Source organism: Amblyomma maculatum, chromosome 2, assembly GCF_055883805.1.
Source record: "Amblyomma maculatum isolate TAMU_Amacu chromosome 2, ASM5588380v1, whole genome shotgun sequence".
NCBI lineage: Eukaryota > Metazoa > Arthropoda > Arachnida > Ixodida > Ixodidae > Amblyomma > Amblyomma maculatum.
Genome location: NC_139345.1, coordinates 58,506,802 through 58,521,690, shown reverse-complemented (window position 1 = coordinate 58,521,690; position 14,889 = coordinate 58,506,802). Strand labels below are relative to the sequence as shown.

The window sequence follows — 14,889 nt, the reverse complement described above, 5'->3', positions numbered from 1 at the left end:
GTAAAGGAAGAACTTTTGATGTGTGAATACTTACCTTCAATGTGTAGCTTGCCTTCAGGTTGTATGATGTTTGATTCTGTGCTTTTATCAGCTTTCTTGGTGGTCCGGATGCAAGTTGGCACTCTACAAAGTCGGTACTAGGTGAACTGCACTGCGCAGAACCTGCGTGTTAGCCCGGTACTGCTTTATTCTCCGTGCAAGCCTTGCTTTTAGGAAATGTGGATGTTGCTTTTGCGCAGAAAAGTGCCGAGAGGAACCTTCTTGTGTTCTAGTTGACGTGACTGTGGAGTGCTGTAGTAAAGAATGAGTTGTTCTGAAGATAGAGTAGGTTGCAGTGCAAATTTTACTCATGTGGGCTTTAATACTTGCTGAACTATGTTCTAAAAAAAATTGTTCCAGATATGACATCTTTGTTTTTTTTGTTGCAGAACAAATTTGTTTCATTTCAGTTTGGCCATTGAATTTGCAGTTGTCTTACTTTTCTACAGATTGGTTTACCTCCCCACTTTTTTTTTCTTTTCTTGCCCTCAGTTCCTTCCAAGCCCGAGAGCTCAACCTATCGAGTACAAGTAACTTATGAAACTCCTGATCAGGCACAGCAGTATGTATGCCTCCTTGTTTTTGCCTTGATTCTGTTTTTTGCCTTCTGTCACTTGATCTGAATCAAGTAGTGTGCCACACACAGTGAGAAGGGTTGTACTTGTGGTGTTGATGTGCTCTTTACTAAGTAGTGTTACTGCAGCATCACAGGCTAGGGCTTTGTCACAATCCAGGCAGCTTTCTTAGCGGTTACTACATTGAAGCGGGTCATTTTGAGCACAGTAAGCTGCGCTACTATTAGTTCCTTTGATGTAGCACTGGTACAGTATAACTTCAGTTATTCAACTTTCAGGGGCCTGCGCTAAAGCATCGCATAATCGACGCAATCCGCTAGTCAGGCTGCCGAAATTATAATTTTTTTTCCCCTCACATAATATGAAAGCTGCGAAAGTAAGTTCATTTACTTGCACAGTTTGCACAATTTTTTTAATGCTTCAGAAAGGGAGTGTGCAAATCACACGATTTTATGAACACATCCTAAAAGCCCCATCCTAAGGATCGAAACTCGCAATATGCACTATGCATTGTTTCATGCAGATGTTGATATTCGAACTCATACCCCCACCTTGGAAAAAAAAAACTGAATTCAAAAATACAAATCCACAATCGTGCAAACCCCCCTGCTTTGCCTCACATCTTATTTATGTAGTTCCTCAGAGAACGGCATGAAGGCACACGCGTAACATGTAGCAGTGAAGGGCAACGATACAACCAGAGGTAACAGTAAGAAGCAAGTGGAGATAAAAGATGACCAGTACGGATACTGTTCTCAGATGACCAGAACGGAGTGTTCGAGTGTTCGGTAGTTTCAGATTTGATGAACGCGCAGGAAGTTACTGAAGTTAGCTGTTGCATTAATTGCCAGTTCGAACGAGACCCAGCAACCAGTATACTGGACATATAAAATAGCAGTGCAAAAAAAAAAGGTAAAAGCGGCAACCATCAAAACCAAAACCACTTCCATGGCTCCGTCAAAGGGTGTACAGTCAACTGCTGCCGGGACTAGATACCAGCTCCTCCTCTGGCACATAATTCTGCTATCCGTGGCGCAGATCTTTATCCACGCATTGAGCAGCAGTGACTTTTGTGGTCATATCACAAGATCATCACTGGTGTTAGGTAACTGGTGTAATTTTTTGGCCTTTTCAAAAGTTCCTTTAAGTAAAATTTATGGTCGAAGGCTTAAATGGATATTTTTCAGATAGCACAAAAAAAGAAATTTCCAGCTTAAAAAGCATTTGAGGTGCTACTTTTCAAAGTTGAATGTAAGTTATAAAACATTTCAAACTTTTTATACATTTCTGAAATTATTGCCTATTTCTTTTTTTCCATTGGTTATTGCTTCGTAAATCCAAATTTTTTTTCTGTCTTCTTTTTATGTTCGGTGATTTTTTTTTTCCCCAGTGTTCACAGTTTTTGTGTTGAAATACATTTTTTTAGAAAGTACATTCTATTCGTTTTACACATCTATGCCTGCGATTGGAGCTAATTGTGGAAACATGCACTGTACATGTGACATAGCACATCTTCCCAGGCCTTTGAATCTCTGGCGGAAAAAGAAGCGAGAGCAGCAAGTGTAGCAGGTAGCACCAACTACCATGTCGGCATGGTAGGAACCGTTAGGAAACTTGTTTGGCGGTCAAAAGATCTCTTGATTTAAAAACAAGCAGGTACTTCACCATCGATGCTCTTTGTCAATGGCAAGTGTGCCAGGCGTGCGTGAGACAAAAGCATACTTGAAGCGCTGTGGCTGCCAAATTTGCCAATCACTAGAAAACTTCCCAAGGGTGTTAGAAGTCCACACAGAGCTTATCGCCAACTTGTTAAAACTGAAACCCCAGCATTGCTTAAGCATGAGTAGCTGCTGGCAGGAGGCAATGAAGTAAAGAAGCTGAAGGAGGAAAAAACTACACTTTAGTGCCATCTATCTTCCCTGAAGGCACTAGTGGTCAGGGCTCGAGAATTTATCAGTACAGGCATAGTATCAAAGAGCATGCACAAGATAGTGGAAATGTGCTCATCGATGTGAACGCCCAATCTATTGCCACAGTTTGAGCGCATCGAAATGGTAGACTCCACATTTGAATATATCAAGCTTTGAGCCAAACTTGATGTTCCTTTGCGAGGTGCATAAGTAAGTGCTCCGTTGCTGCAAATCTGTTCCTAATGGTGGCTTAGGTCAGCCTGTATTGTCTTAAACATCTTTACACGTTTCGACCGTTTGTCTTGTCTTGTCAGAGATACGGGCATAGTTGCAAATGTACTGAATGTTGCACAAAAAGGGATAAAAGGGTTTTTTTTTTATATGTCTGGAGTTGAAAACTGAAATTGTCAAGGGCGTTTCATCCTAGAAACATGCTCCAAAACATAATTCGAATGCTTCAATACTCTTGTTTGATTGCTCCAAAGCTGCTCCAAAATGCTCGAGCCTGCTTCCACTGCTGCAACAGTCTTGTGTAGTGGCTGGCAGAAATGCTTGAAGCACCTTCGCATGACCCTGCATAACTGGAGCAATTTTTAGTCCAGCATTTAGAAGCAATGTGGGGGAAGGTGTTGATTATGCAGGTGTAAATAAAATGAGACAGAATCCAAGGCTATTGCTTTGTCTGCATGGCTGCAGTTTGTAACTTGAATTATAAGAAAAGAAAAATGGAAAAACCTCGAATAACACGATCTGCCGGGCTAGAGTCCTATCCTTTTTTCTGATTCTGTGCGCTGCTGATGCAAATGGAAGAATCTCCCTGGATGGATTTTACTGTGTAGTGGAGATTCAGCGACTGCTGTGGGGGCACTGTCATTTTACGGTACACAGAGATGGAGAATTCAGGAGCCAAAATGCATAACAGATAACTGTAAGAAGTGGTAGACTTCAGCTTCCTTTGACTACGCATTCCTCTGCTCTCGCTATAACTTCCTCATTGCACACTAGCTCTCCTTCTCCTCTTCCTACGGTAACAGCCCTTAGGATGATTCCTATGGTAGCCATTCCTTGGTTGCTCCCATCCACTACTACTACTATAATGCGACACTAAGCACAGGAACAGGTGCTTAACAGCTACTGTTGTCAAAGAAAGCTGTGCACCTGCCTAGTGGACGAATTGGGTCAAACCATTCTGGGGTACTGGGCACCATGGTGCATTCACTGTGCCAGCCGAGATTTCAGGCACGTTTGTTTTGAGGCTGGGCGATGTTGCCTGCAGAACTCAGCTGTTTTGCTCTTTTATTGCTATAATCGGTCAGTCATTCTTAATCAGGACCACGTGGTTTGAACTGTATCAACATTCTGCTTGCGATGCGCCCTGGTGTTCATTGCTGTTTCTGTGGCTTTGTGCAGGGCTGTGGCTCAGCTGAGGGACTACGAGTACGAAGGCAGTGTGCTCAAGGCAGAGTACCCCATGGATGGCAACATGCGTAATGGCGGTGGCCGCAACAACCTGCGCCCAGGCGGTGGTAACCGACCCATGTTCCGGCCTTACTCCTATGCGGGAAGCCAGGCATCCCCCATGAGGCCGTCCGACTTCCCACTCAGGTGGGCCAGGCTCTGAATAAGCCGGTTTTACACTGTTATTGGGTTATTGAGATTAAATACCTTTTCCAGTTTCTGGGGAGTTTACAGTGATGCTGAAAAACAGCAGTAAGGTTGAAGCCTGAGCAGCACTTGTTACAGTTAGGCTGCAAAGAAAGGTGGCCATTGTAGAGTTTTAGCTTTACTCATCTGGCAGAGCGTAAGGTTTTGATGTCGCACCAAATGATGCCAAGCTACCCACCCATTGCTGGTATTCCTGCTCTTGGCATCACATTTTCTTTTGACTGTTGTTAACCCATGATGTACATATTATGCAGGCGCTCGTCCTTTCAGTGTCAATGATGTACCCGTATATTCTCCACTCTGCATTCATAAAAGCATATTAGTATGCTGAGTTGGTGCGCATTGGGTTGTGTTGTATCTTTCTAGCTCAACATTTGAAAGGAGTGGCAACTAGTGATGCACAATGAAGTGGTCATTCCGCTCACTTCCTACCTGTGAATTCCATCTTGTGGTCTTCGCGACTGTTGTTACTCATGCAACAGAATGTTATTGCTTCACTGGCATGTGCATTGGTTTGCAGCATCACTTGAAACCGCTTCATACTTCTCATGAGGTAAAGCAGGGCAAGACAAAAGCACGGCTTTGGCTGATATAGTCTTAATTAGTATAACGCAATCTGTTTCTGCAGACTGCCACTGCGCATGTGCAGATTGCCTTCACAGAGCCGCGTGCTTCCCGGCGGTGCATACTCCTGCCACGTCGGATCACATATATGCAGCATGCTGAAGCAGACTACAGTAGTGGATCATGCTGGGCTATAACTTTTCCTAATCAGCTTACAAACGCAATGCAGAGAGTGATAAAGTTTGAGATTTCTAAGGCCAGTTTTACGCAGAGATCAATTTTTTACGTTCATGGATGTTTCGGGCTGGTCAAATATTCGGACTACTGTATTTACTCACATAATGCTTGCACTCGCGTAATGCTCGCACTTCCAACATTGGGCGTCAAAAATTGGAATTTTTTTCTCTCATAATTATCGCACCACTATTACCACCGCGAGAATTGTGTGCTAGTAGTAACAAGCGTCATTTTTGGAGTGCTATTGAATCTAGCTGGCCTCGTTGTGTGCACGCGCTACCAGGCAATAGCATGCTTGGGCAGATCATCGTAGGTTATGATCGTTTTTTTTTTCTTTTTTACCTCCATGATGCTCATAGTCGCCATTTTGCGAGGGGTCTCCGTGTCTCGTTGTATTGTTCCTTCGTTCCATCCGTGTTCCTTGCTTTGTTCTACTGTCTACCATGTTCTTGGTGCTGCATCGCGATGGGGCAGTAGGCAAGTTATACAGCTGCTTTTAAGCTGAAAGCTTTCGAGTACGCGCTACAGCACAGCAACCGCGCTGCCAGCAGGCACTTCGGCGTCAATGAGTTCTGCCTAGTACGCTCTGGAGACTGCGATTGCAGTGTCGACACGGACTCTGATAAAGTCTCTGATTGAGAGTAGAACTGTATGGACTGCTGTGAGCATTATACCACGAAACGCGGGGAGTGATGAGGCTAGGTGCAGCAAATAAAGTGCTTTAGCAATTTGTGCTTTTGGCAACCCTGTACTTTTATAACAACGGTAAGTTCTGCTTGAAAGTAATGTTTTGGTTATATGTATTTGCAATAGCTGGCCTAAGAATCCAGATTCACACCTCTTTAAATTTGGTTTTAGTGCTCCAAAACATCTGCTCGAAAATTTTCCCTGCATAATTATCGCACCCCCCAACTTGGCATCAATTTTCCACGAAAAAAAGTGCGAGCATTATGCAAGTAAATACGGTATACAGTCGAACCCGGTTATATCGAACCCGGATATATCGAATTTTGGTTATATCGAACTCGCGAAATATCCCCTTGAAAATCCCATGTAAAAGTATAGGAAAGCCGCGTCATATATCGAACTCAATTTCACCGGTCGTTCGATATATCGAACTCCGCACCACGCACTGGAAAGTGTGCCTTCCCCAAAGACGATCGCATCACCCTTGGCCGTTTGCCGCGTGACGTTTTCTCGCAAGAGTTATTCTTTCTTATCGTTGGGCTGTACGCGCGGCATAGCTAAGATATGGCGGCTGCGGACGTTAAGAAGCTGCAGGTTTTTTTTTTTTTTTTTGGGGGGGGGCGGGGATGTTTATTTTATTAATTTTTTTATCGTTTTTCCTTGCATGCATGAATCAGCGAAATCACGCAGTCAGCTGCTGCGATCATGACGCGTGATAAATCGAACCAGGCTTGCGCAGTCAAGCCATCACGGGCACTCTGCCAAGTTCGCTCACCGCAGGAGCTATAAAAAGATAAACGTGCCCTGACATCGCTGCGCAGCATCTTGGCACGCTGCCAATGAGTTGTGGATGAGACGATTGAAACGGATTGACGCGCGCCATTGACATGCAAGCGAAAATCCGCAACGGCACAGAAACCTTGTTTGAGCTGCCGCGGTGGCTCGAGCGGTGAGAGGGACGCAATTCCAACAAGTTTGAAAATTTTCGCTCTGTCGCTGCCACTCATCGCTGAGATCGCTCAGTCGCTTGCATGTGAGCGAGCTAGACTTAACACATTTTTTTAATTTTTTTCAAATTCTCGGGTGCAAAAGTGGAGGGTGGGTTCATTATGCGAGTGGGTTGATTACACGACAAATACGGTATTGTTTTTTTCACATCGTAAGTGCCGTCTCAAGCCGATTTCTGTATATCGAATTATCGATATATCGAACTACTTCGCGATCTCCTTCGAATTCGATATATCCGGGTTCGACTGTATTTCCCAGGTCCCACAGAGCCTGAAAAATGTCTGCAAAGGTAATGGTTTCCTGCTTCCTTTCTTCATTTGGGGCATAAAATACTTCTATTTCAGAATCACGAATTTCAATATAGCGTATATTTCAGAATAACGTACATATTCTATAATTTCTTCTATAATCTAGGAACATCAGTATTACGAATTCGGCTAAAATTAAGTGTCGCAATTGTCACGTGAAACAGAAACCACCGTTTGTGTGAATGGCCCGTAGGCTGTAGCTATCATCTTCAGCACATCTAGTGCCAGCTCCTAGCGCCACCACAAGTCCGTGGTTTAATATGCAGTACAAGCAGGCCTAGCCGTCTTGCCTTTTTTCTTCCTGTGTTGCTTGTCGTTTGTCGGGCAATCTTTAGTGCCATCCGCGAATGCAGTCTTTTTTTTTTTTTTTTTTTTTTCATGATTTAGTTTTGCGAAGTTTGTGCGGATCTAACTATAACTGCAACCAGCGAAGGTGCCAAAGAAATAGTCTCGGCAAAAAGCGAATAGATCTCTGGAGACAGCTAGTATTGCCTCATCGACTGCTGTGATCATTTTGAAAGACCGAGACAAGAATTTCAAACTTCAAGGAACACTGATTATGAGGTCATATCGAACTCTGATGTTTTTTCGCTCGGTGCAATCACGTACCCGATGAGGTGTTGCGCAAAGTGGAAGGTGTATGAGCTGTAGTGGTGCAGTGTAGTGCGTGTTCGTGTTGGCTGCACACGCCAGAAGAAAATAACTGATTTCTTCAAGTAAATCAGCTTTTGAAGTTACTAGAATGCTTTCATTTGAGATTTTGCTTGACTGCACACGTGCCTACTGCCGAGGTACGTCACTTTCGTACCTAGGTTTGACCACTGACTTATAGCTGAAGGTATTTCATTTCGATACTTCAAAATAATGAATGATTTTTTGTGGTCCCCCGTGATTCATTTTATCGAGATTTGACTGTATATTAAGATCGTTTACATATGAGGGACGTGGAGAATTTGCAAAACGTGCTAGCACTGTGAAATCAGTTGTGGTCATTCCTGGAAAGTTACCCCAGGGCACGGAGCAAGAAACCTTTAGGACTGGAAACTCCGCAGTCTGCGGCGACCAAAAAAGGTCACAAGCCCGCGACGCCACTATCATGCTGGTGGTGCCTGTTGGCGTGGAAAGAAAGTACCGCCGTTTCGCTTGCCAAAGCAACCAGTTTGTTTCTTCTGGTGGTAAAGGATTACCTCGCCTCCAAGCTCACCGAAGTACTTAGTCTCAGCATTTTGCTCGTGAAATGCTTCTTGCAAATGTAGCCTCTCGATGTAAGCTGATGGCCGCCCCCAGGAATTGCCGCAGCCCATGCTTGCAGACGCTCAGGATCATTCGGTGCCTTAAAGATGCTCATCTTCTCTGTGCAACACTTGTAACCGCTTTTGCAATTTTGAACAAGACACCTGCATCCCATCTTAGTCTAACAAATTCCGAAGAAGGCCGCACTGCGCTGTTAGTATTATGGCCCTCGAGCAGACGCCGACAAGAACTGTTGCTGTTTGGCGCACAAATACAATGTTCCGGTGTGCCCGCTGCAGCGAACACCCTTGTCTGCTTATCGTCGGCTTTGAGCGCGCGCTCCTCCGAAGATCGCGCCAGAGGCCAGAGCCGCCTGCCCGGGAGCTGCATTTTTTTTTCCCGCTGCGCTGCGGCTTCTACAATGCGCCTCATGCCACCGCCACTGCATACAGCCGCGTCATGCTCTGTGATGTCGGCGCTAGAATTGTGACCTTATCTGGTTGCCCGCGCTCGCTCGCGCTGGTGGGAGTTTCACCTCCTAAATGGTTTCTTGCTCCGTGCCCCAGGGCAAGGCAGTGCCCTTCTTCCAAATATTCTCGCTGAAAAATTTTAGCACAGCCCTAAAATAATCAGACCTACATCAACCAAATTAACCAAATTTTAATTGCTTGTCTTTAATTCCAGACACAATGTCCTGAAGAAATGAAATGGTCTTGCCCTCAGAAATTTATTAAGGTATGGAATAAAAGAAACCTCATGAAAATCTGATAAGCGGTTCCAGAAATACGACTGTTCTAAGCAAGCCGCACTAGGCCAAAAAAAAGTGATTCTGAGAAAACGGCCCTAGAAGGCTGAGAGTGTGCTAACGTTTTTGTTTGTCAAGATATCATAGTGAAATTGTTAGGGTAGGCTCATAGTATGGATATTTAGATAACTATCAAGTTTCGTGGTGCTGTGCTAGCTGATTCTTTAGTTACGGGAGTATGTCATATAGATCACACGAGTTCAGGCCTTTAGGATTTGCAGAATGGTGTATTGGCGTTGTGAAATTCATTGTGGTAATTTCTGGATAGGTATCGCAGGACAAGACATGGCCCTTTTTCTAAATTTCCTTGTTTTCTCAGTCCCACTGTAACGCATGCTAGGATGCTGCAGATGTCGGTGGAGTCGTTGGCGGCGCACTTCGCCATGTGGACGGCCTTCGCTTTCGTGCACTGGGCGTGTGTCGCATCTCGAGGCATTGTGAGCAACCACGCAACGCTTGACACTTTGCACGACGAGGGCATGATGAGCGATCGTAAAGATGCCAATTGAAAAATGGCCAAAGGGGAAGGGAATGCAGGAAGCACAAAGCAGACAGCGAAAACAGAGCCGGAGTAGACTACGCCCGGGAGCAGCCGGCGGAGACCGCTGCATCAGCGGGCACAGTAGCCAATAGCAGTCTCCCAATCCTGCGCGTCTCGCGGAGTGAACGGTTTGCCCAATCGCAGCCTTGAATTCTAGCGCAGGAAACTGTAAAGCCGCCGCGAGGCTCCCAATCAGAAGCAAGCCTAGCCTTGACCACGCTGCCGCCACTATCGAGGGTGACAGAAGAAAGTGCAAGAATTCACAAACAAAACAAGACCAAAATGGCAGCACTCAGTTCTGCAGGAGAGGAATGGCATGCGCGCGAAGTTTGGGAATTTTCGGCGCTTGCTCGTAGCTCCGCGACTGCTGCCGCTTGTTATATAATCAACTTTCATTATTTCTACGACGAGATCGGCATTGATGATTACAGAAAGGGTAGTTTATAAGACATACCACCGGAATATACCTTTAAAAAATCTGTTTCACGATTTTTCGGTTTTCAAAGGTCGCGTCCCCTTTTTGACGTGTGTAGGAGTTCTGAAGTGTTGGCAGTCTCAAAAATTTAACAATGAAAGGGCTGGAGCGCTTTTCTTTTTGTGTCTGAGAATTCGTGGCCTCAGTGATAATAGTGCTCATTTCCATTTATGGTACTGAAAGGGCATCTTTGGTGGTTACAGCGTAGTAGAGACCAGGTAGCAGCTGAAAGGGAAAAAAAAGCAAGTCATACTATCGGGACATTATTTTTTGCTGTGCCGAGGTGTGGGAACCCTGCACTCAGCTCGCATGCACTGAGGCGCCACCGTGTGGCCACGCAGAGAGCTACTTTGACAGCTTTACCTAATGGTGGTCATAATGGTTTTAGAGGTAAAATTGGCGTGGGGCTAGGTGGAAGTATTTTGAAGTAGAGAAGCTGCGACCTGTGCCTTGGCTACCAACGTGAATACTACCTGCAATGACTCAACCGTTTTTCTGTTTTCCATTCTGCCGAATGTTGCAGGATACTTGTGCTGAGTGACATGGTTGGCGCCATCATTGGCCGAGCTGGCGGCACCATCAGACAGATCACCCAGCAGTCGAGGGCACGGTACGTCATATTCATTTCATGGGCTGTAAAAGATATTGTGTATTGACTTCTGGTTCTTTGTGATTTCTTTCTTATTTTCTTTTCTTTTTCGACACAATAACTAATGGCACATAAGAGCAAGGTCCTTAAATTCTTGCCAGGAAATCTATCTGTGGGAGTATCTGGTGCGGTGTCATGTTTAAACAAGGGTTTTCATGTAAATCTGTGTGTTCCACTGCAAGCAGGTCTAATTAGAATCTCTTATTTTTGCATTTGAGAATGCCAGCTATCAGACGGCCGCTTGCTGTGAAGCCTGCGATTCCCATTTAGATAGCAAACTTTGACACAGGCATAGCACAGAGGCCAGCTGTCAGGACATGTCAACTTTCAGAAGATTCAGAAGACTATTCTGTTCCCAGGTCATGGTCATTGTACTTGACAACTGCGTATGCAGTGACGACCCTTGACGTACCAAGTTGTTCTATGCTTTGAAGTTTCTCTATTCTCTAGCGTCACCCTCATCGAAGACACTGTGTGTATTTGAGAAATCCATGTTGTTAACGGGTTGCAGGAGCTAACCTTGATATAATGGCCCATAATATAGCACATAATTCAGAGTAATGTACGATTTCTTTTTTCTTTATAATCTAGGAGCATCAGTATTACGAATTTGGTTAAAGTGATCGCCTTCGAATGCGAATATGGGGAGAAAAGAGCCTTCAAATATCGAACCGAGGTCTGATTAAGGAAGAAAAGAGATAAAGATAAAAATGTCTAATTTCAGAATTTTACAGTGTACTTGCAAATAAAATTATACTTAAATTGCACAGAAGCATATGTCCTATTGAAAAAATCAAATTTTATTCAGGATTTCGTGTACTAGTTTTTTGTACAGGAAGAACTTTCATGAAACTGGGTGGGGCTGTCCTATCGCTGCAGAATACTGTAAACTCGTCATTTCGGTCTTCAAAGCGCATGTCAGAAGGAACTGAAAGCTCAAATTATTTCATTGTCCTGAAAGGCTGCCAAAAACCATTTGCATCACAGTAATTTCGTGTGATGAATGCCTGTACGATGGAAGTGCACTGAAATTTTCGCTTTCTCTTACTTTTTGCCGCTTTTGAGAGTGAACTATTTATTGTACAGTGTCATGGTTCCAAAAGCGAAAGCAGTGGAAACTGTGTTTGCTACGTAGATGCATCTTCAGTGTTGAAACATGGCACTTCTTATCAACTGTGGTTCGCTTGTTGTGATCATAAAAATTCTTCTAGTGTCAATCTGTGTTTTATTGTCATGAAACTCGCAGGTGTCATATTTTCAGTAATTCAGCACTGCCTAAGGGACAGTTGGAACAACGAATTCATTGTATCAAGGTTAAGGGGGGACGCGGGTCTTAAACTGGTCAAAAATGGGCGAAAAATTGATTTTGAGAAAAATGCATTTTCGGAATGTCTGTACCTCTGAGCACTAGCCTTCAAAATATCAACACTGAATTCGATCGGGAAATACGGTAAAATCGACTTTTAAAACGCCACGGCAGCCTCGAAATGGCCAAAAAAAGGGGTGAAAATTGTTCGAACTTCCCGCGCGCGCCGCGGGTGAAGCAGCCGGCTGGTCGCCGCCATCTTGGACTTGTTTTGAAGCTTGTTTCTTTGTGCGCATTTTGCGACATCTCCAAATGACGTCGCTCAAACAAAACGACCACCGTCGCGGGTTTTCCGAAAGCCGTTTCCGGTCCGCTGATTGGCTGGAGCGCGCGCTCGCGAAGCGAGCCCCTCGTCTCGCGCTTCCCATTGGCCAGCGCGACTGGCCTGCCATTTTTTTTGTTTGTTTTTAACGTTCTTCGTCGCGGCTGCTGCTTCGCTCGTTTATGATGCGCTTTCGCGATCGTTATCAGTCGTTCCCGCAGCCGGTGCTGGTCTTTAGACGTAGCTCGGTAGACGTAGCAGTATCAGGAGTGTACTGAAAACGGAAGCGCCTAGCGAGTGCGCGTCGAAGAACGAGTGCGGCGGCGCGCTGCCAGGGCAGCGTCGCGCGGCGTGTTCTCGACCTAGCTGCAGCACGTCCGGCGGCATATAATCGTTTGCGAGCGGTTCAGAGGCATCAGAGATAGCATCGATAGATTTAACTGTTCAGCTGATACTCATGGTCCTCACCGACGCTACCACTCCGTAGTTTTTCTATCGCGTCCTTGACATCGCGCCGTTGCCCGCGTTCATTTTCCGCGGACGGTTTTCTTTTTTTTTTTTTTTTTCTTCAGATTATCTAAGTAATCGCGTCGCTGCGCTCAAGGGGTGTGAAAGTTCGAGCTTTAGCTCCAGCAAGGGACTCCGCGTGCGGCCCTGCATGCTCTGTACAGCAAAGTATCAAAGTTTCATTCTGCAACATTAGCCAATTTATTAGGTCATTCCAGTATGCCGCTGTGCTTTAGCCTTAAACTTTGTGCAGGTTTATTAATATTGCAAGACCGTTTTATCGTAATTTTGAGTATCTGTTTGCCTTGAAGGGCACTGCCACAGGCATATGAAGTTGTAAATAAAGCTTCTCCCGCTGGTTCTAGTGGCGGTATATTTAGACTTTGTGGCAAGCTTTTAGCAGTATATTTGGGGAGGGTACTGTTATATGTTTAGTATATAGCCTTCCTCATAAAGAACAAAGCCTCACAACGATTCCATTTATATTACCATAGCTGCAGTGTAGCAAAAGTTAAAGGTTGTCTCAAAATGCAAATACGTTTTTCTCAGTGCTGTTTCTGGACACTGCACTCAGCCTTACTGTGCTTTTTCTCTACATTGTCGCCGAGTGACAATGACAAATTTAGCACCACTGCAGTCATATTGAAAAGATCAGGGGGTGATCCAACACTTACATCACTCTATCGAGATTTTTTCAAATTGCTATTAAAATAATATTGCATGTCAAAAAATTTTGCTGATTTCCTGATGGCATACACTACCTTGGCCATGGGTAATGGTGATAGCTTCAGCTTTAGTTGACATATTCAAAATCCAAAGACAGTTTTGGAAATGGGAAGAGCATGACATTTTTGGTGAGAAATATCACAGTGAGGCTACTGATTGTTAAGTTATAATATGTGGTCAAACTTCAAATGCCGTTTTCTCAGTTTCATATTTTTGGTCGATCTCTACAGTCTTACGCAGGGTTTTGATAACTTCTTTTTAGTTCACACAAATAACTTTGGTACCATTCTCTTCAGAAAGAAATGAAGTACCCGATGACATTTTTAGTTTTTTAGTTTAGGCAATGGATAAATGTCAATTTGAGATTAGCTTAATGAGTTCGTTCCAAATAATGCAGTCTTTTACTCTCACCATAATATGTGAGAATGACATGACTTTTTGAGGAAAACGAAGGATGTCATCGGGTATGGGAAGACTTTGGTTATCAATCTATGTAATTAAAAGCAACGAAATGCAATGAGAAAGTTCATTAAAGCTGCGTAAGAAATTCACTAATTATGCTCTGGACTTTGTTAGATAACTTTTGATCTAATACTACCAGCTCAATTATAATTACATTTTTGAAATCAGGAGAGAAAACCACATCTGTGTGCAAAGTTTCGTGAGATTCTAGCCATAACTAAAAAAGTTAGTTTTAAGACCCTCGTCCCCCCTTAAGGGGAGATGCTACTCGAAGACACTTTTTCTTTAATATTTGACTTAGAGCTATGAAACTTTGGTTAATAATTCAGTTTTTTATGCTGATTTCAAATCTGCAATTAGTTTTATTGTAAGTTGCATAGTTTTTGTTCTGTTCAGTGACAGTGTGTAAAATATACACTCTTTTGCCCCCCTTCTTTGTCATACTAAACTTCCATAAACACACATCGTTGATGGCTCATTTTGATCCATATAAACTGTAGAGTTCCAAAAACTAATAATAAAGTACATATAAAGTATGCTAATGACGTGAAAAATTTGAACCTGGCAAGTCTACATTGTCAAGACACCACCATGTGGTAATTATTTTTTTTTTGTAAATATTTGATCAGTATTTATTCTTGAAAGAGATAACGGCACTCCTCACACCTCAGAGAAAGTGTGTGCAAGATTTCATTCAGATATGAGCATCAGAAGTACCAAAAACATGAAGGGCAAACGCTGAAAATTGCCCAAAATTGTATTTTGAGAAAAATGCATTTGAAGTTATAATTGCATGTTTATTTAAAAAAGAGAGCTTCAATTCCTATCAAACTTTGGAACAAAAGAAGAAAATTGTCCATAAAGCAGCCA

At 43.7% G+C, this 14,889-nt stretch overlaps 1 protein-coding gene across 4 annotated transcripts in view; it reads left to right on the top strand.

Annotated features, from left to right (window-relative positions):
* Imp (IGF-II mRNA-binding protein) overlaps positions 1–14,889 on the top strand; it is a 52,009-nt gene that overhangs the window by 7,786 nt on the left and 29,334 nt on the right. For all 4 annotated transcript variants that reach the window (XM_084594245.1, XM_084594244.1, XM_084594243.1 and 1 more), the window contains exons 4-6: positions 532–601; positions 3,935–4,129; positions 10,571–10,657. In XM_084594245.1, the coding sequence (XP_084450371.1) occupies positions 532–601; positions 3,935–4,129; positions 10,571–10,657 (352 nt within the window). The remainder of the gene's footprint in view (positions 1–531; positions 602–3,934; positions 4,130–10,570; positions 10,658–14,889) is intronic.